Raw genomic sequence first — 24050 nt, forward strand, 5'->3', positions numbered from 1 at the left:
GCACAAGTGTCTGTTATTAGTCTGGACCTGGTTAGCAGGAGAAGGCTTCAGCCACTATGTTATAGGTTACACAGGGTGAGAGATAATAAAGTGGAGTCATTGGTATGATGGTACTTCAATTGGTGATCACAGGAACTAAGTTTAGTGAACAGGTGTAGGTGTTACCATGTGTGGGTGAGGGGTATTTGGTGATTCTCAGACTGGACTTCCTTGACAAATATCGTGCGAGGATAGATCTTTGGCAACAAACCGTGGAACAATGTTTTGCATGGGGGAAACAGTTGCAAATGGACAAATGTAACAAGGCGCACTTAACATGAAGGTGAAGCCAGCTAAACTGCGAACGGATTCATTAAAGGTCGATCAGCAGGATAAAATACCGGCAGGTACAGGGAAGGTAGTTTGGGTTTCGATAAATACGGACTTACCAAAGCATACGTTGTACATGATGGAGCCACTCTCGAGTGATGAGGAGTTGGATAATGTGCACTGTTTTGTGCAGAGGAGTTTAGCTCATGCAAGTTATGTGGAAGGAGATTATAGAGTTCCAGTAAGTACAGATAACTGCAGCACAGCAGATTTTAGCTTGTCGAAAGGGTTGTTATTGGCCACGTTGGGAGTTTTCGATGAAGATGACCTTAATAGGGAGGATTTAGAGGTGAGCCGTAAGCAAAATGTCGATGCAGCACAATTAAGGGGAAAATTACAGCATTTGCAGGGAGATGACAGGGTCGCGTTGGAGGAAATGTTATTGACATTAGCGATTTATTCAGAACGGAGGGTAGGTTACCAGCAACACCAATTACAAAGCATCACATACCAATGGAGGATAATACACCAGCATTTAGGAAACCATATAAGATAGCACGTCATACGCAACCGCTACTAGAGGAGTTTGTAGAACAACAACTACGAGATGGAATCATAGAGCATAGCGATAGTCCATATTCAAGCAAATGTAGTTCTCGTACCTAAGAAATTGGTGTATGGTACAAGGAAATATCGGTTTTGTTGTGATTATAGGTTTCTGAATGCAAAAATCATTTCGGATGCATATCTGATTCCGAATATCATGGACACATTGGACAATCTGGGGCAGCAATGTAAGTACAGGGTTATTACAAATGATTGAAGCGATTTCACAGCTCTACAATAACTTTAATATTTGAGATATTTTCACAATGCTTTGCACACACGTACAAAAACTCAAAAAGTTTTTTTACGCATTCACAAATGTTCGATATGTGCCCCTTTAGTGATTCGGCAGACATCAAGCCGATAATCAAGTTCCTCCCACACTCGGCGCAGCATGTCCCCATCAATGAGTTCGAAAGCATCGCTGATGCGAGCTCACAGTTCTGGCACGTTTCTTGGTAGAGAAGGTTTAAACACTGAATCTTTCACATAACCCCACAGAAAGAAATCGCATGGGGTTAAGTCGGGAGAGCGTGGAGGCCATGACATGAATTGCTGATCATGATCTCCACCACGACCGATCCATTGGTTTTCCAATCTCCTGTTTAAGAAATGCCGAACATCATGATGGAAGTGCGGTGGAGCACCATCCTGTTGAAAGATGACGTCGGCGCTGTCGGTCTCCAGTTGTGGCATGAGCCAATTTTCCAGCATGTCCAGATACACGTGTCCTGTAACGTTTTTTTCCCAGAAGAAAAAGGGGCCGTCAACTTTAAACCGTGAGATTGCACAAAACACGTTAACTTTTGGTGAATTGCGAATTTGCTGCACGAATGCGTGAGGATTCTCTAGCGCCCAGATTCGCACATTGTGTCTGTTCACTTCACCATTAAGAAAAAATGTTGCTTCATCACTGAAAACAAGTTTCGCACTGAACGCATCCTCTTCCATGAGCTGTTGCAACCGCGCCGAAAATTCAAAGCGTTTGACTTTGTCATCGGGTGTCAGGGCTTGTAGCAGTTGTAAACGGTAAGGCTTCTGCTTTAGCCTTTTCCGTAAAATTTTCCAAACCGTCGCCTGTTGTACGTTTAGCTCCCTGCTTGCTTTATTCGTCGACTTCCGCGGGCTACGCGTGAAACTTGCCCGCACGCGTTCAACCGTTTCTTCGCTCACTGCAGGCCGACCTGTTGATTTCCCCTTACAGAGGCATCCAGAAGCTTTAAACTGCGCATACCATCGCCGAATGAAGTTGGCAGTTGGTGGATCTTTGTTGAACTTCGACCTGAAGTGTCGTTGCACTGTTATGACTGACTGATGTGAGTGCATTTCAAGCACGACATACGCTTTCTCGGCTCCTGTCGCCATTTTGTCTCACTGCGCTCTGGCGGCAGAAACCTGAAGTGCGGCTTCAGCCGAACAAATCTTTATGAGTTTTTCTACATATCTGTAGTGTGTCGTGACTATATGTCAATGAATGGAGCTACAGTGAATTTATGAAATCGCTTCAATCATTTGTAATAGCCCTGTATTTTATACAATGGATTTATGGAGTGGATACCATCAGCTGGAAGTAGCGCCAGAGGATAGGGCAAAGGCAGCTTTTACTGTTCCTGGGGGACACTATCTGTATATACGTATGCCATTCAGGTTGAAGAATGCACCAGCAACTTTTCAGCGATTATTAGATGGAATTTTAAGGGGACTGAAACCAAAGACATATATGGTTTACCTAAATGACATTATAGTATTTTCAAAGGATATACTAGAACATGTATCATGTTTAAGAGAAGTCTTTAAAAGAGTGCAGTCGGCACGGTTAACATTAAATTTAGAAAAATGTAATTTTGCGTAGATGCATGTCAAATATTTAGGTCATGTAATAGTGAACAAGGAGTTCAAACTGATCCTCGGTTAACAGAGGCAGTTCAAAATTTTCTGACATCACGTACAACGATGCAATTACAATCGTATATTGGATTACGTTCATATCATCATAAATTTGTAAAAGATTTTGCTAAAATAGCCGAGCCAACAAAGATTTTATAGAAATGGGTTAAATTTCAATGAACGGAGGAATGTCAGGGACGGAGGAATGTCAGGAAGCTTTCGATGGATTAAAGATGAGATTAGTTTCTGGTCCGGTATTGGTGTTTCTGAATTTAGAAGAAGACTTCATCTTATCATGTGATGCTTAAAATGGCGCAGTAGGATGTATTTTGGGGCAAATGGTGAATGGGCAGGAGCATCTGGTGGCGTATGCTTCTAGACAGTTAAATAGGGCAGAGCGGAATTATTCCACAATGGAAAAGGAGATGTTGGCAGTAATATATGGAATAACTTATTTTCGTTGTTACCTTTATGGTAGCAAGTTTAAGGTCATGACGGATCATGCAGCATTAAGATGGTTACTGGGACTCAAGGATCCTTCTAGTCGGTTAACACGGTGGGCTCTAGAATTAAGCGAATTTCACTTTGAAGTAATTCATAAGCCAGGGAAGAAACACGGGAAGGCAAGTGCGTTATGTCGCAAATTAGACGTATTAGAAGTAATGGGTAAGAGTGTCGCAGAATGGCAAAGGGCATGAGCAGAAGATGAGGACTGCCAGGGTTTTAGAACTCGACCACATTTCATTGTGGAGGGAAATTTGTTGTTTAGAGTTACCAGGTGCAGACCACGGGTAGTGGTACCAGAGTTTGAGAGAGGAAGTCTTAAAGCAGGCCCCTGATCATGTGCTTTCAGGGCATGGTGGTCATCAAGCAACAGGAAGACAAGTAGCTGAATTATTTTGGTGGTGCACTCGGAGAAGGGATGCAGAACAATACGTAGCAAATTATGTGCTGTGTGCACAGCGTGCAGATGTGACGTGTGCAAGAATTCCATTGCAACGGTTACCAGAGGCTTCGAAACCATTCGAGTTTATCGGGCTAGACATTTGCGGGCCATACAACAAAACACCGGCAGGGAATTGTTACGTTTTAACTATAATTGATCACTTTTTGTGGTTTCTAGCCACGGTTGTAATACAAGACCAACAGGCAAGTACGGTAGCACGAGCTTTAGTCAATAACTGGTTATTGAAGTTTGGGGTGCCTGATACCATGATTACAGATCAAGGAACAAACTTCATGTCTGAATTAATGTCACAGTTGTGTCATCTATTGAGAATTAAAAACCTACAGACCAGTCCATTTTATCCGCAAGTGAATGGGAGAACAGAGCAAGTACATAGGACAATTTCAAAAATGCTAAGTTATTATGTGAATGGAAACCATGATAATTGGGACGTTTATCTTCCATACAAGGTATCGAGTTATAACACTAAAATAAATTCGGGGATCGGAATATCACCATTCGAGATGGCCTATGGAAGAAAGATGCCATCACCATTTGACGTTCTATGTCTGAAATCGGGAGCTAAAGGGGAAGCAGTGAGGGAATTTGCCCGAGTAAGTGGTTGGGACCTTTACCACAGTATAGGGTAGGTCAATGGGTATTAATCATGAATCCATATACACCTAAGGGAAAGACGAAAAAGTTCTTGACGAAGTACCATGACCGTATCAGGTCGTGGAGATGAGTTCACCTGTGAATGTTAAAGTGCAGCTGCCATCAAAAACATCCACTATCCACGTGAGTAGAGTAAAGCCTTTTAAAGGAATGGTGACTGGGTTACCTCAATTACAAGGAAGTGGCCCGTTTGCAGAGGCTAGGCAAAGCAAATGGAAGAAGGTGGTCTCAGGGGAAGGACAACAGTGGATGCATAACATTCCATATATGTTACGGTCATGGAGGGAGTAAATTATTGTACGTGTAATATTTTATGGCATGTTTACATTTTGTGTTTTAGTATCAAGGGATAATTTGTGTTTTGTTTTTTGTGTGTGTGTTTTTGTTTTCTCTTTCTTTTTCTCACGTTTTGGTGGGTCCAATAATAGTCGCATTTTTCTTGTTTGTTGTTTTAGTTTTATGGGGGAGACAATTACTTTTTTTTCCAGAGAATTCGATAGGGGCAGAGTGAACTGTCGGGAATTTTTGAGGATGTCATACGATGTTGTAATATCTTGTAGTGGAAAACGGGTGGTACAGGCATGTTTCATTCCTTTTCTTCGCACAGTCAGAACATATGTTGATGTGCTAGGTGATAGCCATGGGGATGCTGATCTATGGTCACAACAGTGGAGATGGACAACAACAGATAATGATCCAGACCTTGCAGTCAAGGGTACTGTATTCACGGCAGCCAGATATATTAGTAACAAGTCATAAGTGGTCACCACGAACAACAATAGAGCTATGGAAGATCAGAAATGAAGTACGAAAATTACACAAATCATTCTCAGAATTGTATACCGCACTGGGGTGGTTAAAAAAAGTACAAGGGGAGTATCAAGAATTACAGTTGCCTTATAGTAAACTCAGGGAGCAATTGTCTCGTATAGTGGAGAGTGTGCCACAGACGGTAACTAGGAACAAGAGGGGATGGATAAATGCAGGGGGAAAGATACTGAAAATGGTATTCGGTACAGCAGATGACGATGATGTCCGAGCATTGAATCAATCGGTAATGCAGGTGTAGCAAGCGGTCTGAGGTTAGAGGAACCATAGAGTGGCATGCAACACACTTGTCAAGCCTAGAAATGAGGGTCTTGAATAACACCAAGCTCATACGAACCTTAGTGGAGGAGTTGACTCGATATGCGGGAGAGACACGGGAAATTATAAATAGTGATTTAGAGATACTGCAGAAACGATTGAACATATTGGATGGTAAGTTGTCTATTGCCGGCTTGCTCAGGACATTAGCAGACCGATTAAGTGATGCACGTACACAGGTTACGATGTTACAGGAATCAGTTTATCATGCAGTAAACAGGCATCTTAGTTCAGTGTCAATCTCGCCAGACGATCTTTTCAGAGGATTACAATTAGCAAAGAGGCAATTCCCACCAGATATAGAGCGTGTAGTGGAGGTATCACAGACCGCTATACCAATATTCTTCCGTGTATCGTTGGTACAGGTGAGGAAAGATGGGGAGCGAGTTTACATCAATGTCAATTTTCCAGTAGTCGGAATTGACTCACGTTATGAGTGTTACAATATTCATCCATACCTAGTGAAATGAAAGGAGATCAGTAAATGGGTGCAGATTAGGATGTGAGACGTACTTTTTATTTCGGCAACAACAGAAGCTCACAGAGTACTACCATTGTCAGAGTTGGAGCATTGTACACAAGGACGAGTGATGATTTGCCCTAATTGACCAGTTTTTCCGGACATGCGAAGTTGGATTGTTCCTGGGGATTATGAACGGCTCAGATTGTGAGACAGAGGTGTTATCGACACATTCCTACCTCCAGAAGGTAGGGAGGTATTGGTTATATTCGGTATTTACAACGATATGGGTGATGGTCACTTGTTATACCAATCAGAGAGCAGATAAAATAAGGAGGTTGCAACTGTGGGAGAGTGGAGTAATTATAAATGGTACGGTTTGTGAGATTTTGGGGGAGGATTTCCATCTTCCAGCATCACATACGGGTGAAACAACTTTAATTTTGTCACAGGGAACATTGTTTTATCCGGAAGGGGTGCTGGAGATATTACCAGTGCAGAATCTGACATATTCGAACCCCACGCTAAACCCAGAGTTTTTGGAAACATTGCATTCCTTTATTAATGCACAGGAAGGATCTACCATGGTTATTAAAGTATTGCAACACGTTCGAACGTTACAACAGCATCGGAGCAACAGAATAATGACAGTGAGCATTTCAGCCACAGGGTGTGCCACTTTTCTATTTTTCTTTAGTATAGCTTTGTGGAGAATGTGGAAACGTGCACCAGTGGAGGAGCTGCCAACACATCAGTTGCCTACAGCATGAGTAATCAGTGCATAGGTGTAGAGTTAATGTTTTGACGTTCTCGATAGTTTTAGTCTGTAGAATGTAAGTTTTGTGAACAAGGTGTGTCTATAGGCAGCCACAGGCCACATCTGTTTTATCTCAGTTTGGGACGAATCTCATTGAAAGGAGGGAGGTGTGCTGTGCTAGTGTCAGTCCTAGTCGAGGGAAAGGGAAATTTTATCAAAATTCAATGAAGGCACAGTTGGGCAATGATATCTGGAGCTGCTGGCAGAGTGTGGTAACAGTCGAAAGCCAGTGGGCCAGGCAAGGTAAAAATGGCACTCGCGGGCATGGAGCTGCGACAGTGGTATTGCATGCATGATTTGTTTTGAGAGGAGGAACAATGAGGCAGGAAACTGCAGTTGCATTACGTTACTGCAATGTACGAGGCGGGGCACTAGGCCAGAGCCAAGAGTGGCGATTTGTAAGTGGCTGACATGTGAGAATTTATCCCTGCCGTAGTTTCTGTCTCTTTGTGACACTAAGTCAGAAGTGAGGGAAAAACCAGTACAACTAGACAGGCAATTTTAGCTTGGGTCAGAGTGTGACAGGCCAGTCAACAGTCGGGACGGACCTGTGCTGGTCTTTGCTTATAGGGGGCAGTCTGGCAGCAATGTTATAAGCATTATGCATAAACTTGTATTCTGTTTTCTATGTACTTGTTTGGGCTGTATTCTGCTGCCGGGGACACTACACCAGGATGGGACGGAATGGCAGCCTGAGAGAGGACAGTGACAGCGGTCTGCAGCGGGTCCAGGAGGGGACCGGTTCCACTTGAGTCTGCGGGCCATGTTCGTTTCCCATTTCCCACTTGGCGTACCGGGGTCCGGGCGAAGTGTATGCTGTGGGAGGTGCAGCAGCGCTGCAACAGTGCCAGAGACGGCGGCGGGTGTTGCCATCCGGCAAGCACCACTAGCGGCAAGTTGCAGCACAGCATCCAGGAGGGTGTGGGTTCGAGTCCAACCCTGTCCTGGGAGCAGCGGCGGCCCGAGGGCCACAGGTGAGCAGTACACCCACCTTCATCCCATTGTCGGACAGAGCAGGCCAAATGGGGCGGTAGGCGGTGAGGTCCAGGGGTTTGGGTTGGGTTGTTTTGGGGGAGGAGACCAAACTGCGACGTCATCGGTCTCATCGGATTAGGGAAGGATGGGTAAGGAAGTCGACCATGCCCTTTTCAAAGGAACCATCCCGACATTTGCCTCAAGAGATTTAAGGAAATCACGGAAAACCTATATCAGGATGGCCGGACGTGGGATTGAACCATCGTCCTCCCGAATGCAAGTCCAGTGTGCTAACCAGTGCGCCACCTTGTTCGGTTGAGGTCCAGGGACTGAAGCAGTCTCTGGAATCGTGGGCAGCGGAGCGGTGCCAGTTGCAATGTCCCAGCGGGCGGCGACTGGGAGAGCTCGGCCGACTTCCATCGGCGGGCGACCTTGATGATGGCAGAAGCAGCGTCGGCATACCAGGAGTTTGCTGAGCCAGCTGGAATCGCGGGACAGCACGGGCGGCATGCCAACATATCGCTTCACCCATCGAGTACTTTAAATTAGCTGAATAAATAAAGGTTACCGAATACTGCTGTATCACTCTGCACTGCCCCTTGATGCTCTTGAACTTGCTCGGCCTCCTGACAAAATATGGTCCTGGCTTCAGCTCTGCCATCTGGAGTCCCGAGTTCGACCCCCTGTACATCTATATTTCACCCAAGGTTACACACCAGAGAAGTACCTCTAAAAAACTCTTCTTGACTCTAATTGAGTAAAATCTGAACCTGATGCAACTACAATTTAAAAAACTAAACAAACAATTCAATTTGGCGTCTGTAACACCCAGAAAATACCTTTGAAGGGTTATTTTTGAATGTGCATAACACAGGAGACATTTCTTGTGTAAATAAATTTTCAGCTCACCTACTTCTATACTCTGCAAACTACTGTGAATTACATGGCAGAGGTTAGTTCTAAAGTAGTACACATCAGTGTGGGAAAACTTATTGCTTACATCCCTCTGTATTGAAATTAGTCTGATATTGCTTCTTTGGTGATACATAGGAGGCTGTAGTATATTCATACATATACACAGTTAATTCTAGTTCTTGAAACTTCATACAAAGACTTTCATGGTATAGGTGACGTTTATCTTCAAGTGTTTTCCACTTCAGGTTTTTCAACGTTTCCATTATGCTCCCCCATGTGTCAGATTAACCTCCAATCATTCTTTGCATACATTCAGTATCCCCTGGTAGCCCCATTTGGTAAGGGTTCCACACACTTGAGCAATATCCTAGGATGGGTAATCACATGAGAGTTTTGAGATCAATCCTTTTTGTAGACCAACTACATTTTTCCAGTATCCCACCAATGAACCAAAGTCTGCCACCTGCTACAACCATGACTGAGGCTACACGATAATTCAGTTTCCTATCCCCACAAATTCTTATGCAGAGGTATTTGTATGAATTGACTGATTCCAATTGTAACTCATCGTTATTGTAGGCATTTGTGGAGTTCACAATTTTACATTTTGGCAAGAATGTATTCAAATTTTTGACCAGGGATTAAAAATGTAAAAACATATTGGCAAAATTTAGTAAATGTTGATGGAGGAATGGGACAAATTATACTTAATAATCTGGATATAATTTACAATTTCCTGCCTCATTTCACAATTACTCTTCACTATCCATGTGATAAGAACTTTGAAAGACACATGAAACCTTGCATTTTCCACGTTGTATGAAGGACACTGAATTTGCCTTCAGTAAAACAAAATATTACTGCAAAAACATTTTAGAATATTAAAAAGCATTAAGGGTTTGCACCATACTGCAGCATTGCCAAAAGTGAACATTACATTAACCGCCAAGTAACAATGAGCCTCAAAGTCATGAATTTAGAGTCTGCAATTTATACGTACTGCCACCAAACTTCTGTCTGGACAATAAGGGCATTCATAAAAATATAACTCCTAATTTTAAATTGAAATGTTTCTTTTGTGAAGAAAATGCGAGCCTACTACAGAAAAAAGTGATACAACACTATTTTGTTATGAAACTGAATACTTTTCATAACTGCAATGCTTGATATCAATAAAAACTAGCCTAAAAACTATCACACTTACATTTATCTTGTAAATATCAACAAACATACCCGTGGTTCAAAAATGCAATGTTGGGAAAAATTCTTGTTTTGCATAACAAGATTTTACATACAAGAGGTGATCAAAAATCTTCCATTTGAATGCCGTAGAGTACAGAATTGTTATGCCAAACAGGGAAAATCGCGATGAGCATTGAGGCAAACATCCCACTGACACACTATGTTGAAGATAACCATTAGGTAAAACACGGTGTCCTTCAGTGTGAAGAAATCTGTAACTGCCTGCTGCATATTCCTTATCTGACAGGAATTGTTGACCCTTCAAGACCTTTTTCAAGTGACTGAAGGCATGATAATAGCATGGGGAGAGGTCAGGACAATAGGGCAAGTGCTCAAACATCTCCCAATTAAGTTGGCAAATTTTCAGCATTACGACATTTGCAGTATTGGGATGTGTGTTATCATGAAGCAACGGCACCCTTGTCACAGTTTTCCCCAGACGTTTTACCTTAATTGCACATTCTTTGTTCTCTGATTAATGTCAACGGGTGTTTGTCCTTTGGCAGCCATGAAAATAATAACAGCACATTGGTCCTGTTTGGATGCTTTTGATAACAACATTGCCATAGTTCATGTTTCCATACTTACTGCAATCACATCAGAAAGACACGTATGCCACACTAATCCCTTGCCTACGTTAGTGCTTACATACCCACATCGGAGTTGCGCTATATTGCATATACATTGCAGCAACACCCTCAAATGGGAACTTTGTGATTACCCCTTAACACGAATCAGCCAGAACAGCCAGCCTCTGTGGCACAGCGGTTCTAGGCGCTTCAGTCCAGAACCACACAGCTGCTATGGTTGCAGGTTCGAATCCTGCCTCGGGCATGGATGTGTGTGATGTCCTTAGGTTAGTTAGGTTTAAGCAGTTCTAAGTCTAGGGGACTGATGACCTCAGATGTTAAGTCCCATAGTGCTTACAGCCAGAACATTATGATCACCCGCCTAATAGCTGGCATGTCCACCTTTGGCATGGATAACAATGGTGACACGTCATGGCACGGTAGCAATTGGACCTTGGTAGGTCGCTGGAGGGAGACAGCACCACATCTGCACACACAAGTCACCCAATTCCCGTAAATTACGAGCAGGGGGGGGGGGGGGGAGGGGGGGGTGATTAGCTCTGATGCCACATTCAATCACATCCCAGCAGTGTTTGATCGGATTCAGATCTGGTGAGATGGCAGGCCAGTATGTCAATTGAAACTTGCCACATCTTTCTTGGACCACCTCATCACACTCTTGGCCTTGTGACATGGCACATTATCTTGTCAAAAAATACCACTGCAAATGGGAAACATGATCATTATGAAGGGGTACATGTGGTCTGTAACCTGTATACGAAACTCCTTGGCCACCACGGAGTCTTGCACAATCACCACTGGAACCATGGGTACCCACATGAATGTTCCCCACATCATAATGGGGCTGCTGCCAGCATATCTCTATCCCACAGTAGAGGTGTCAAGGAGCTGGTTCCCTTGAAGATGATGGATTTGTGCTCTTCTATTGACATGATGAAGAAGATATCGTGATTCATCAGACCATGCAATGCTCTGCCACTGTGACCATGTATAGTGCCGGTGGTGAGGAGCCCATTTCAGTCATAGTTACCGATGTCATGTTGTTAACACGTGGATCGTCAGCTGCACAGGCCCAGTGTTAGGACTGTTTGGTGCACTGTGTGTTCACACACACTTGTACTCTGCCCATCATTAAAGTGTGATGTTAGTTCTGCCACAGTTCACTGCACCTCCTCTTTTACCAATCTGTCCAACACCCAATATCTGTAATGAGGAGTGGCAACAGAAACCCACAATGTCTGGATGTGGTTTCACCTTGGTTTTGCCAAGTGTTGAAGATACTCACCACAGCAATCCACAAACACCGGATAAGTTGTGCAGTTTCCTAAATGTTCATGCCAAGCTTCTGGGCCATCACAATCTGTCCTTTGTCAAACTCAGATAGATCATGTGCCTTCCGCATTCTACACACAGACAGCATGCTCACTGATATTACGTGCTCCATGCATGTGTCCCACTAGCAGTCCTTCCTCACCAGGTGACACTGCTTTCACCTGGATAAGCTTACCGTACGTATTTACTCGAATCTAAGCCGCACTTTTTTTCCGGTTTTTGTAATCCAAAAAACCGCCTGCGGCTTAGAATCGAGTGCAAAGTAAGCGGAAGTTCTGAAAAATGTTGGTAGGTGTCGCCACAACTAACTTCTGCCGTCAAATATATGTCGCGCTACACAGGTATGCTTTGCAGGCACAAAGATAAATACTGGCGCCAAAACCTCTGCGTCAGTAAATAAACTAAAAGGTAGAAGAATGTAAACATTATGCCATGTATTCTTTCGTGTTTGCTGCTATTTCATTTAAATCCTGTCTGCCTTGCCTAATAAACTACGAAACTAGAACAGAAAACGCGGAAGAATATACATATCATGTCATGTTTATATTCGTATTATTCTTGTGCTGAATAGTGATACAGTCAGAAACTAAGCACGGCAACTGACTAGATTTTTAAATCTAAGATGACCCTAATTTCTGTGCAGAATGTAATGTACTAAAGAGTCGTCTGCAAAGATTTTCAAACGGAGAAAAATTTTCGCTAATCTCTCGTTCAGAACATCTTCTATCATACGCAGTCTATTGTTTGGTTCTTGTTGATCATTATCAAAGAAAGCAGCAGTTTAAGTAACAACAAATAGCAGATTTGCGCCACTGTTTCGCTTATTACGCTTATTAGACAATTCCTCTCTCTTTTTTTTTTAACTGTAAGCCGCGGTAGCGCGCACAAAAGCAAGCCATGCCGCGAGCGGCGACAGGTTGTAAACACGCATTATCAGAATGTAATAAACAATGCATGATACAGTACAACAATGCATTTTCAGCTTAGAGTGACATAAATACCTATAACAAAGAGAACGGCACTTATCAGATCAAAGCAAAATAAGCAATCAATTCAAACCAGACGAAGCACGCGAAAATGGAAGGGTACCCGTATAAATACGGACGGAGCGCCTGACACATAGCAATGGCTACCTGGTAAAGCTTAACTGTTAAGCTTACGACTCGAACCAAACTACTGTAGCTGTATCTTCATCCATTTGACCTCAATTGTGTTTCACGTTACAATGGACCAACTGTTTTTCGATTTGGAGGGGCGGTCTAAAACTTTTCTCTCACCTTGAATTTCGAGTCTCAAATTTCAGGAGCGGCTTAGATTCGGGAAAATTTTTTTTCCTTGATTTCGAGTCTCATTTTTCGGGTGCGGCTTAGATTCGAGTGCGGCGTAGATTCGAGTAAATACGGTATATTGATAGTAGGTTGGTTTTAATAACACTCAGGCTGATCAGTGATATGAACTTTGGGTACCAGACCGCAGAGAGAACCCACAACCACTGAAGCATTATTACATAAAGAACATACTGTTTTATTTATGAACATTCATTCCAGTAATACTTACGTACAAAACAAATTAACAAAACAAAAAATAATTTAGTACCAAAGCAGTAACTATGTCTGTTGAAAGTTACTGACCTGATCAGTAAGGATCACTATTCGACCCTCAACACGTGGCATCAATTGACAGGACTCATGCTCTAGATCATCGAGACTGGCACGCCGAGTTAGACGGTTACGTGGTTGAGGAGGTGGACTCGGGGAGTGTCGAGGCCCTTCACCAGAGCCTACATCTACAGTAGTTGAGCGGCGGAGTGGCGTAGGTCCATCCAGTTCACCACCATCCAACATTTTTACTAGGCTGTGTCTGAAAGCATATTGGATCCTATTAATGACTGTTATTTCATACAGTTTTACATAACATTGCTAAACACAAGTTACCTCTTTAAGACATAATGGCATGATGAGCTGCAGCCCTTCACTAAAGCTAACATGTCATTCCTCCGAACTGCAGCAGATACATCTTGCTGAGTAAGTAATGGTCTACTTCATTGCTACATGTTGAATACTGCATAATAATCTTATTCTCTCCATGATGACACATTAATATTTGTCTAATTGCAGGAACAGAATATACTAACTGAGAAATTTTTCAACAACAGGACCATCTCAGTAACAATGTCTTACTACTAACAAATAAGACAGAACTACTCCTTGAGGCACTGTCACAACTGATGCAGATCGAAAACTGAGAATCTTTATACAGGGTTATTACAAATGATTGAAGCGATTTCACAGCTCTACAATAACTTTATTATTTGAGATATTTTCACAATGCTTTGCACACACATACAAAAACTCAAAAAGTTTTTTTACTCATTCACAAATGTTCGATATGTGCCCCTTTAGTGATTCGGCAGACATCAAGCCGATAATCAAGTTCCTCCCACACTCGGTGCAGCATGTCCCCGTCAATGAGTTCGAAAGCATCGTTGATGCGAGCTCGCAGTTCTGGCTTCGTTTCTTGGTAGAGGAGGTTTAAACACTGAATCTTTCACATAACCCCACAGAAAGAAATCGCATGGGGTTAAGTCGGGAGAGCGTGGAGGCCATGACATGAATTGCTGATCATGATCTCCACCACGACCGATCCATTGGTTTTCCAATCTCCTGTTTAAGAAATGCCGAACATCATGATGGAAGTGCAGTGGAGCACCATCCTGTTGAAAGATGAAGTCGGCGCTATCGGTCTCCAGTTGTGGCATGAGCCAATTTTCCAGCATGTCCAGATACACGTATCCTGTAACGTTTTTTTCACAGAAGAAAAAGGGGCCGTAAACTTTAAACCATGAGATTGCACAAAACACGTTAACTTTTGGTGAATGCGAATTTTCTGCACGAATGCGTGAGGATTCTCTACCGTCCAGATTCGCACATTGTGTCTGTTCACTTCACCATTAAGAAAAAATGTTGCTTCATCACTGAAAACAAGTTTCGCACTGAACGCATCCTCTTCCATGAGCTGTTGCAACCGCGCCGAAAATTCAAAGCGTTTGACTTTGACTTTGACTTTGTCATCGGGTGTCAGGACTTGTAGCAATTGTAAACGGTAAGGCTTCTGCTTTAGCCTTTCCCATAAGATTTTCCAAACCGTCGGCTGTGGTACGTTTAGCTCCCTGCTTGCTTTATTCGTCGACTTCCGCGGGCTTCGCGTGAAACTTGCCCGCACGCGTTCAACCATTTCTTCGCTCACTGCAGGCCGACCCGTTGATTTCCCCTTATAGAGGCATCCAGAAGCTTTAAACTGCGCATACCATCGCTGAATGGCGTTAGCAGTTGGTGGATCTTTGTTGAACTTCGTCCTGAAGTGTCGTTGCACTGTTATGACTGACTGATGTGAGTGCATTTCAAGCACGACATACGCTTTCTCGGCTCCTGTCGCCATTTTGTCTCACTGCGCTCTCGAGCGCTCTGGTGGCAGAAACCTGAAGTGCGGCTTCAGCCTAACAAAACTTTATGAGTTTTTCTACGTATCTGTAGTGTGTCGTGACCATATGTCAATGAATGGAGCTACAGTGAATTTATTATCGACGCGCAAGTCGCCGAAGTGGCATCAAATCGAAAGACTTGCACCATGCGAACGGTCTACCCGACGTGAGGCCCTCGTCACACGACATTTCATTTTTATGAAATCGCTTCAATCATTTGTAATAGCCCTGTATGTTGACTGCACAAAGGGGGGCAATCGTGAGACTAATACATTTAATTTATTGCAGGTCAAAAACAAATGAAAGGCACACAATCTGCACAGAAAGAGTGGTATTTGCCTGTTGATTTGTTTTTGGATAATAAAAATAAATCTTAATTGGTTAGTGATGAAAGTGGCCTAATCTTTATTAATTATTTGGCTCTGTATAATACTGTGCAAATGAAATTCTAATTGCTGTTTTGATAATAGGCAATAAAGAATATGAATGCTGCAAAAGCTACTGATAAATTAAATTTACACAGCATGGCATACCAGTACAAAATCTTTAGGTTTAGGTGCACACAACAAAGCAGTCATTAACGAGTCTAGAACCTGTATAGTAGGAACCTATTTGTAGTGTAAGCACAAATATTAGCTATTTTTTTTTCTTTTTTCCATGCATTTGGACAAATTTTGTTTTGGTTTCCAGTGCAATAATGCATACAATTTAAGATAGGTCGAGACATAATTGTGCTTTGATATGTGTACTTTGATTTCTTTCATAAATACAATACATATGTAAGTGATGTCAAAAACTTAAAAACTGAATTTTAAACTCTACGAACAGGCTCTGAATACCACTTGATGTCGACGAGCTACCACGCCATCCTCTACGATGTGGCATCACGGATACAGTACATAGGGTCCTTTTTAACATAAATAACAGCAGATTGTTATAAGGCAGAGTCTGCCAGTGGTGAAAATGGTTTGTTGTCTTCCCATCTGGTGTGGATGCATACATTTGAAGTTTACCACACCAACTAATAACTGGCCACAATATGTTCAGAATGATTTTACTTGGTGACATCTGATGCTGCAAACAAGGCACCAGCTATCAGAAAGCACTGGCACAGCCTCTTTGAGCCCACTAGTTTGTAGAGCCATTGCAGCCAAAGAGACCAAATTTTGTATGTCAACATGTCATTGCATAGATTGTGTAAAAAAATGAGTCATGTACCAGAATATAACTAATCTCATAATAAGCTTTAGTAGGCATACAGCAAAACATTTTAACAGCTTCATTCCAACACTGTTGCTCAATGTTAGTTTTTAATTCTCATTCTCTGTCCATGTTTCCTCTTCTCAATTTAATGGCAAATAGTACATGATCTTATTCATCCTTAATGATGATGATTTTCTGATCAGATCAATGCATTGTTTGGTTTTGAAATGTTGCCATGGCAAAACTGACTGCAAACTTATTTTTTTGCCTCAGTTAGCCTCTTACATTTGATGACACTAGGCAGCAGATTAAACACTTGAATGTGATATCACTGAATCTTGCTATACAAAATTTGTCAACAAATCAGCCCAAAACTTTCAGACTATATATTCCATATGGGTCTAATCACTTGAGTTTATTTGCATGTATAGAGTTTTCTTCATTGTACTCTACACATGGGGATTTTGCTAAATCAAGACAAACTGCAGGAAACAATACATGAGAGGGCAAGGAGCAAAAAAGATCATATGGAGTATGTCTGGAAATGGACTGATGTATATGCTACCAAGGTGATTATTAATTCATCATGCCTGTACAGTACAATGCAGTGCCCAACATGTTGTGTGAGACCACCATTATACAAGACATTTGGAGTGGCTCCCAAGGGCCTCTAAGCATTCATGAACATGGCACACAGTGAATGACGCACACATTCAAATGTGCCACCCTGTAATTGAATGGCATCACAGGCAGTGTGAATGAGGCCAGGGGGGTTATGGGAAAGTAGCATATATTGCAACGAGAGTTCTCCCTGCACAATTCAAAAAAGGGCGTTGGGCCAGGTGTCATGAGAACAGGCAGTTTGTTGGTTGCCATGTCCACATAGAAAACAGCACACTGGTTGCAGCTTAGTTTGTAGATCATGTGACCGCTTTCACAGGGAGTCTTGCCTTTGACGGGATAGGTGACGCTTGTGGTTGACTGGAGTAGGAGGTGGTGAGAGGATGTTAAGGGACAGGTCTTGCACCTATGCCTACTGCAAGGATATGAGCCATAAGGGAGGGGATGGGAGCAGGGCTGGAGTAGGGATGGACAAGGACATTGCATAAGTTCAATGTGTGGCAGAATACCACTGTGGGAGGGGTGAGAAGCATAGTGGATAGGATATTCCCCATTTCAGGGCACAATGAGAGGTAGTCAAAACCTGCCAGAGAACATGATTCAGTTTTCCCTGTCTGGGTCACGAGGGGAGTGCTCCTTTGTGACTCGATGGTGGGAATCTGGGAGGTGGCAGGCGACTGGAGAGACAAGGCACAGGAGATCTGTTTCTGTACAAGGTTGTGAATGCCTCAATGAGACCCTTGACATATTTAGAGAGGGACCCCTCATCACTAAAGATGCGATGGACACCGATGGCTAGGTTGTATGGAAGGGATTTCTAGGTATGGAATGAGTGCTGGCTGTTGAAGTGGAGGTATTGCAGGCAGTTGGTAATTTGTATGTATGGATGTAGCCATCTTTGAGTGGAGGTCAACCTCATGCCTCACGGCTCATATCCCTGCAATAGACCTAGATTCAAGACCTGTCCCATACATCCTCCCACCACAACCTCCTCCTCCTGTCTGGTCATAGGCATCACACATCCCATCAAATGCAGTGCTAGCTGTTAAAGCAGTCCTATGATCTACAAACTAAGCTGCAACCACTTTTCTGCTTTCTAAGCTGTCTGTACACATGAATGGCCACTGACAAATTGTGACCAAACTATAGCCAAACCACCCATTTGCTGAACATGCTACCCAACACCAAGCACTTCACTTCAATGGCTGCATCACAACCTTTCCCATCTGGATCCTTCCTACCAACACCAACTTTTCTGAACTGTGCGTGTGGAACCTCCCCCTCCATTATATCTTATGTTTCGATAATCCCCCTGGCCTCAACCTTTGCTAGTCCATAACCTTCGCCCAGCTATCCACTTCCCCACCCCCACTTCAGCACTACACAGTCTTCTATTCCATAAAGCACCCGTTAGTCTTTTTCCCTCCCTCTACTTCTTTTCTGCCTCTCTCCCCCCACCCCCACCACCACACCTCAAACCTCATAAATGCACCTAGCAGCCATACCTTGTCCTCACCATTCTCCTGCATGCTCCCACAAGCACAGATGTCTCTCCCACCCCTACCCTGATATTCCTCTCTATTCCCCACCCCAGCCTCCCCCTTACCTCCATCACCAACAGATTGCTTCTGCCATCAGGCACAGTGCTCGCCCATGTGTGTGTGTGTGTGTGTGTGTGTGTGTGTGTGTGTGTGTGTGTAGCAGTTTTTTGTTGTGCCTGTATGCAACTCAACATCTCTTCTGTGGTGTCGTCTGAAGAGCAAGGTGCAGAAGCAAGGTTGGTACCTCGCAATGTGACCACAAGAGAAGATAGTCACTGCAAGTCACATCAACAAATGAGCTACACCCCCATAGCCACACCCAAAAACATTTTGCTACACCACTGCAACCAGTCTTCTACTTAAGGCCAAGCACAGTACCACTTAGCTCAGTCTGTAATAATCGACTCAGATGACAGCATTGTCTTCTAGTAGGGCAGCTGTGTGTTCAATGTATTAGGCAGAATTCTATGTGAGAGTTATTGTTAAATGCACTCCGAGACAATTGTGAATACCATGACAATCCTGTGGAAATGGATTGCACAAAGTTAAGTAATTCTTCTTATAATACAATGCAATAATTCTTCTTACTAATATTTTATATGTTGTAGTTTACATTCCATCTCCTCCAAGAGAAAATTAAAGAACCCGCTTTGTACTGACAAGTCTACTTTCATCCAGTACAACATCCTCTATATGAAGAGCCCCCCACGATCGTTCGCTGATAATGTTGTGTTTTTTGTCATCTACTTAAGTCATTAGAAGATCAAAACAAATTACATAATGATTTAGCCAAGCTATCTGCATGGTACTGAAGTTATGGTGTTCGAGCTTGAACAATAAAAAGTGTTAAGTACTACAGATAAACAATGAAAAATTCTGTTAAATTTCAGTTACACAATCAATCACATAAACTTAAAGGCTGTCAGTTCAACTACATAGGGTATCCCAGAAGGAAAGGCCAATATTCTGTGATATGACAGGAACGATCATTCAAAGCAAAAATGTCTAGCAAACATGAGCTCTAAAATATGTACCTCAAGAGCTATGAGCACTTGTTCAGTTGAAGAGATGTTTCTAAGTATCAAAGATGAACAAGTACTCATAGCTCTTAAGGCATGCATTTTAGAGCCCAAAGTTACTACACTTTATTGCTTTGAATGATCATTCCTATAATATCTTGAATACTGACCATTCCACCTGGGACACTGTGTATTCTTAGGGATTACAATTATGAACAACTTAAAGTGGAAACCTCACACAGAAAATACTGTGCAGAAGGTGTTACAAAGACTGTGTAAAAGGCCAATGCATTTACTACACTTGTGTTTCCTCTTCTGGAGTACTACTACATGGTACAGGATCCTTACCTGATAGGATTAATGGAAGATATCAAAAGAAGAACAGCTCATTTTATATTATCACAAAATAGGGAAGGAAGCCTCACAGTGAGTTCAGCTGGTGATAATGAACAGGTGTTTTTTGTTTCAGTGCGATCCTTTAAGAAGTTATTGCCACTAATGTTCTCCTCTGAATGTTGCAACATTTTGCAGCCCAAAACCATCGCTTTCTTTCTCTGGCTGCTTGCCTTCTCTCCTACATCCAGCCCGTGTTCTGGTTTTGCTTATTATGGAAGCCCTTTAAATTGTTGATCATGTAATCTGTACTCAAATGCGCTTTAGATCATTTCATACCTTGCTGAACCATTTACCAGAAACTTTGGGTCCATTCTTCATTCTTCAGTGCATTAAGAGTCTGCTTTGTTACTCAGGTCACATTCATCTTGAACAGATGTATGTAGAACACTGGTCATAGTAGCCTTATTGACTCCACTAGCCCTTCATTATTCCCCACACAAATCTTCCCTTCCTTGTGGTCTGTGTGTCCAGGTATTATTTCAAGACCAATTATTTTCCAAAAAATCTTGCAAAAACTTCTCATCTTCAATCAATCAAACCTTTTCTGTCAATCTGTGACATTCACTTGTTTACAGATATTTGGTTTTGATCACTGTGTTATAATGCCTAAGTTTAGCCTCTATTGAGATCTGTTTGTTTTGTTTTGTTTTAGGGCATGAAAAACAACTAGGTCACATGCACCATGTCAGAACAGTAGAACACAAAGAAAAAAAAAAGGAGTTAAAAACGACTACATGTCCAAATCAATGGATGGAAAGACAGCTAAAAACAGGAACTTGGAGATGGATCCAAAAAATACACCATTGAGAAATGGAAGTCCTAAATGAAAGATTAAATGTCCTTCGTTATATTGTTACAATGGATAAATCTAATTACATCTGTCTGTATAACTTCATTTGTTGTTGTTGTTGTTGTTGTGGTCTTCAGTTCTGAGACTGGTTTGATGCAGCTCTCCATGCTACTCTATCCTGTGCAAGCTGCTTCATCTCCCACTACTTACTGCAACCTACATCCTTCTGAATCTGCTTAGTGTATTCATCTCTTGGTCTCCCTCTACGATTTTTACCCTCCACGCTGCCCTCCAATGCTAAATTTGTGATCCCTTGATGCCTCAAAACATGCCCTACCAACCGATCCCTTCTTCTAGTCAAGTAGTGCCACAAACTCCTCTTCTCCCCAATCCTATTCAATACCTCCTCATTAGTTACGTGATCTACCCACCTTATCTTCAGCATTCTTCTGTAGCACCACATTTTGAAAGCTTCTATTCTCTTCTTGTCCAAACTGGTTATCGTCCATGTTTCACTTCCATACATGGCTACACTCCATACAAATACTTTCAGAAACGACTTCCTGACACTTAAATCTATACTCGATGTTAACAAATTTCTCTTCTTCAGAAACGATTTCCTTGCCATTGCCGGTCTACATTTTATATCCTCTCTACTTCAACCATCATCAGTTATTTTACTCCCTAAATAGCAAAACTCCTTTACTACTTTAAGTGTCTCATTTCCTAATCTAATCCCCTCAGCATCACCCGATTTAATTTGACTACATTCCATTATCCTCGTTTTGCTTTTGTTGATGTTCATCTTATATCATCCTTTCAAGACACTGTCCATTCCGTTCAACTGCTCTTCCAAGTCCCTTGCTGTCTCTGACAGAATTACAATGTCATCGGCGAACCTCAAAGTTTTTACTTCTTCTCCATTAGTTTTAATACCTACTCCGAATTTTTCTTTTGTTTCCTTTACTGCTTGCTCAATATACAGATTGAATAACATCGGGGAGAGACTACAACCCTGTCTCACTCCTTTCCCAACCACTGCTTCCCTTTCATGCCCCTCGACTCTTATAACTGCCATCTGGTTTCTGTACAAATTGTAAATAGCCTTTCGCTCCCTGTATTTTACCCCTGTCAACTTCAGAATTTGAAAGAGAGTATTCCAGTTAACGTTGTCAAAAGCTTTCTCTAAGTCTACAAATGCTGGAAACGTAGGTTTGCCTTTTCTTAATCTTTCTTCTAAGATAAGTCTTAAGGTTAGTATTGCCTCACGTTTTCCAATATTTATACGGAATCCAAACTGATCTTCCCCGAGGTCCGCTTCTACCAGTTTTTCCATTCGTCTGTAAAGAATTCGCGTTAGTATTTTGCAGCTGTGACTTATTAAACTGATAGTTCGATAATTTTCACATCTGTCAACACCTGCTTTCTTTGGGATTGGAATTATTATATTCTTCTTGAAGTCTGTGGGTATTTCGCCTGTCTCATACATCTTGCTCACCAGATGGTAGAGTTTTGTCATGACTGGCTCTCCCAAGGCCATCAGTAGTTCTAATGGAATGTTGTCTACTCCCGGGGCCTTGTTTCGACTCAGGTCTTTCAGTGCTCTGTCAAACTCTTCACGCAGTATCTTATCTCCCATTTCATCTTCATCTACATCCTCTTCCATTTCCATAATATTGTCTTCAAGTACATCGCCCTTGTATAAACCCTCTGTATACTCCTCCCACCTTTCTGCTTTCCCTTCTTTGCTTAGATCTGGGTTGCCACCTGAGCTCTTGATATTCGTACAAGTGGTTCTCTTCTCTCCAAAGGTCTCTTTAATTTTCCTGTAGGCAATATCTATCTTACCCCTAGTGAGACAAGCCTCTACATCCTTACATTTGTCCTCTAGCCATCCCTGCTTAGCCATTTTGCACTTCCTGTCGATCTCATTTCTGAGACGTTTGTATTCCTTTTTGCCTGCTTCATTTACTGCATTTTTATATTTTCTCCTTTCATCAATTAAATTCAATATTTCTTCTGTTACCCAAGGATTTCTATTAGCCCTCGTCTTTTTACCTACTTGATTCTCTGCAGCCTTCACTACTTCATCCCTCAGAGCTACCCATTCTTCTTCTACTGTATTTCTTTCCCCCATTCCTGTCAATTGTTCCCTTATGCTCTCCCTGAAACTCTCTACAACCTCTGGTTCTTTCAGTTTATCCAGGTCCCATCTCCTTAAATTCCCATCCTTTTGCAGTTTCTTCAGTTTCAATCTGCAGTTCATAACCAATAGATTGTGGTCAGAATCCACATCTGCCCCTGGAAATGTCTTACAATTTAAAACCTGGTTCCTAAATCTCTGTCTTACCATTATATAATCTATCTGATACCTTTTAGTATCTCCAGGATTCTTCCAGGTACACAACCTTCTTTTATGATTCCTGAACCAAGTGTTACCTATGATCAAGTTATGCTCTGTGCAAAATTCTACAAGGCGGCTTCCTCTTTCATTTCTTCCCCCCAATCCATATTCACCTACTATGTTTCCTTCTCTCCCTTTTCCTACTGACGAATTCCAGTCACCCATGACTATTAAATTTTCATCTCCCTTCACTACCTGAATAATTTCTTTTATCTCGTCATACATTTCATCAACTTCTTCATCATCTGCAGAGCTAGTTGGCATATAAACTTGTACTACTGTAGTAGGCATGGGCTTTGTGTCTATCTTGGCCACAATAATGCGTTCACTATGCTGTTTGTAGTAGCTAACCCGCACTCCTATTTTTTATTCATTATTAAACCTACTCCTGCATTAACCCTATTTGATTTTGTATTTATAACCCTGTAATCACCTGACCAAAAGTCTTGTTCCTCCTGCCACCGAACTTCACTAATTCCCACTATATCTAACTTTAACCTATCCATTTCCCTTTTTAAATTTTCTAACCTACCTGCCCGATTAAGGGATCTGACATTCCACGCTCCGATCCGTAGAACGCCAGTTTTCTTTCTCCTGATAACGACGTCCTCTTGAGTAGTCCCTGCCCGGAGATCCGAATGGGGGACTAGTTTACCTCCGGAATATTTTACCCAAGAGGACGCCATCATCATTTA

At 42.2% G+C, this 24050-nt stretch overlaps 1 protein-coding gene across 1 annotated transcript in view; it reads right to left on the reverse strand.

Moving 5' to 3' along the window:
- LOC126194821 (trifunctional nucleotide phosphoesterase protein YfkN) overlaps nt 1–24050 on the reverse strand; it is a 202068-nt gene that overhangs the window by 4409 nt on the left and 173609 nt on the right. Inside the window, exon 12 of the mRNA XM_049933147.1 lies at nt 13532–13760. Coding sequence (XP_049789104.1) covers nt 13532–13760 — 229 coding nt within the window. The remainder of the gene's footprint in view (nt 1–13531; nt 13761–24050) is intronic.

The sequence above is a fragment of the Schistocerca nitens genome, chromosome 7, assembly GCF_023898315.1.
Source record: "Schistocerca nitens isolate TAMUIC-IGC-003100 chromosome 7, iqSchNite1.1, whole genome shotgun sequence".
Classification (NCBI taxonomy): Eukaryota; Metazoa; Arthropoda; class Insecta; order Orthoptera; family Acrididae; genus Schistocerca; species Schistocerca nitens.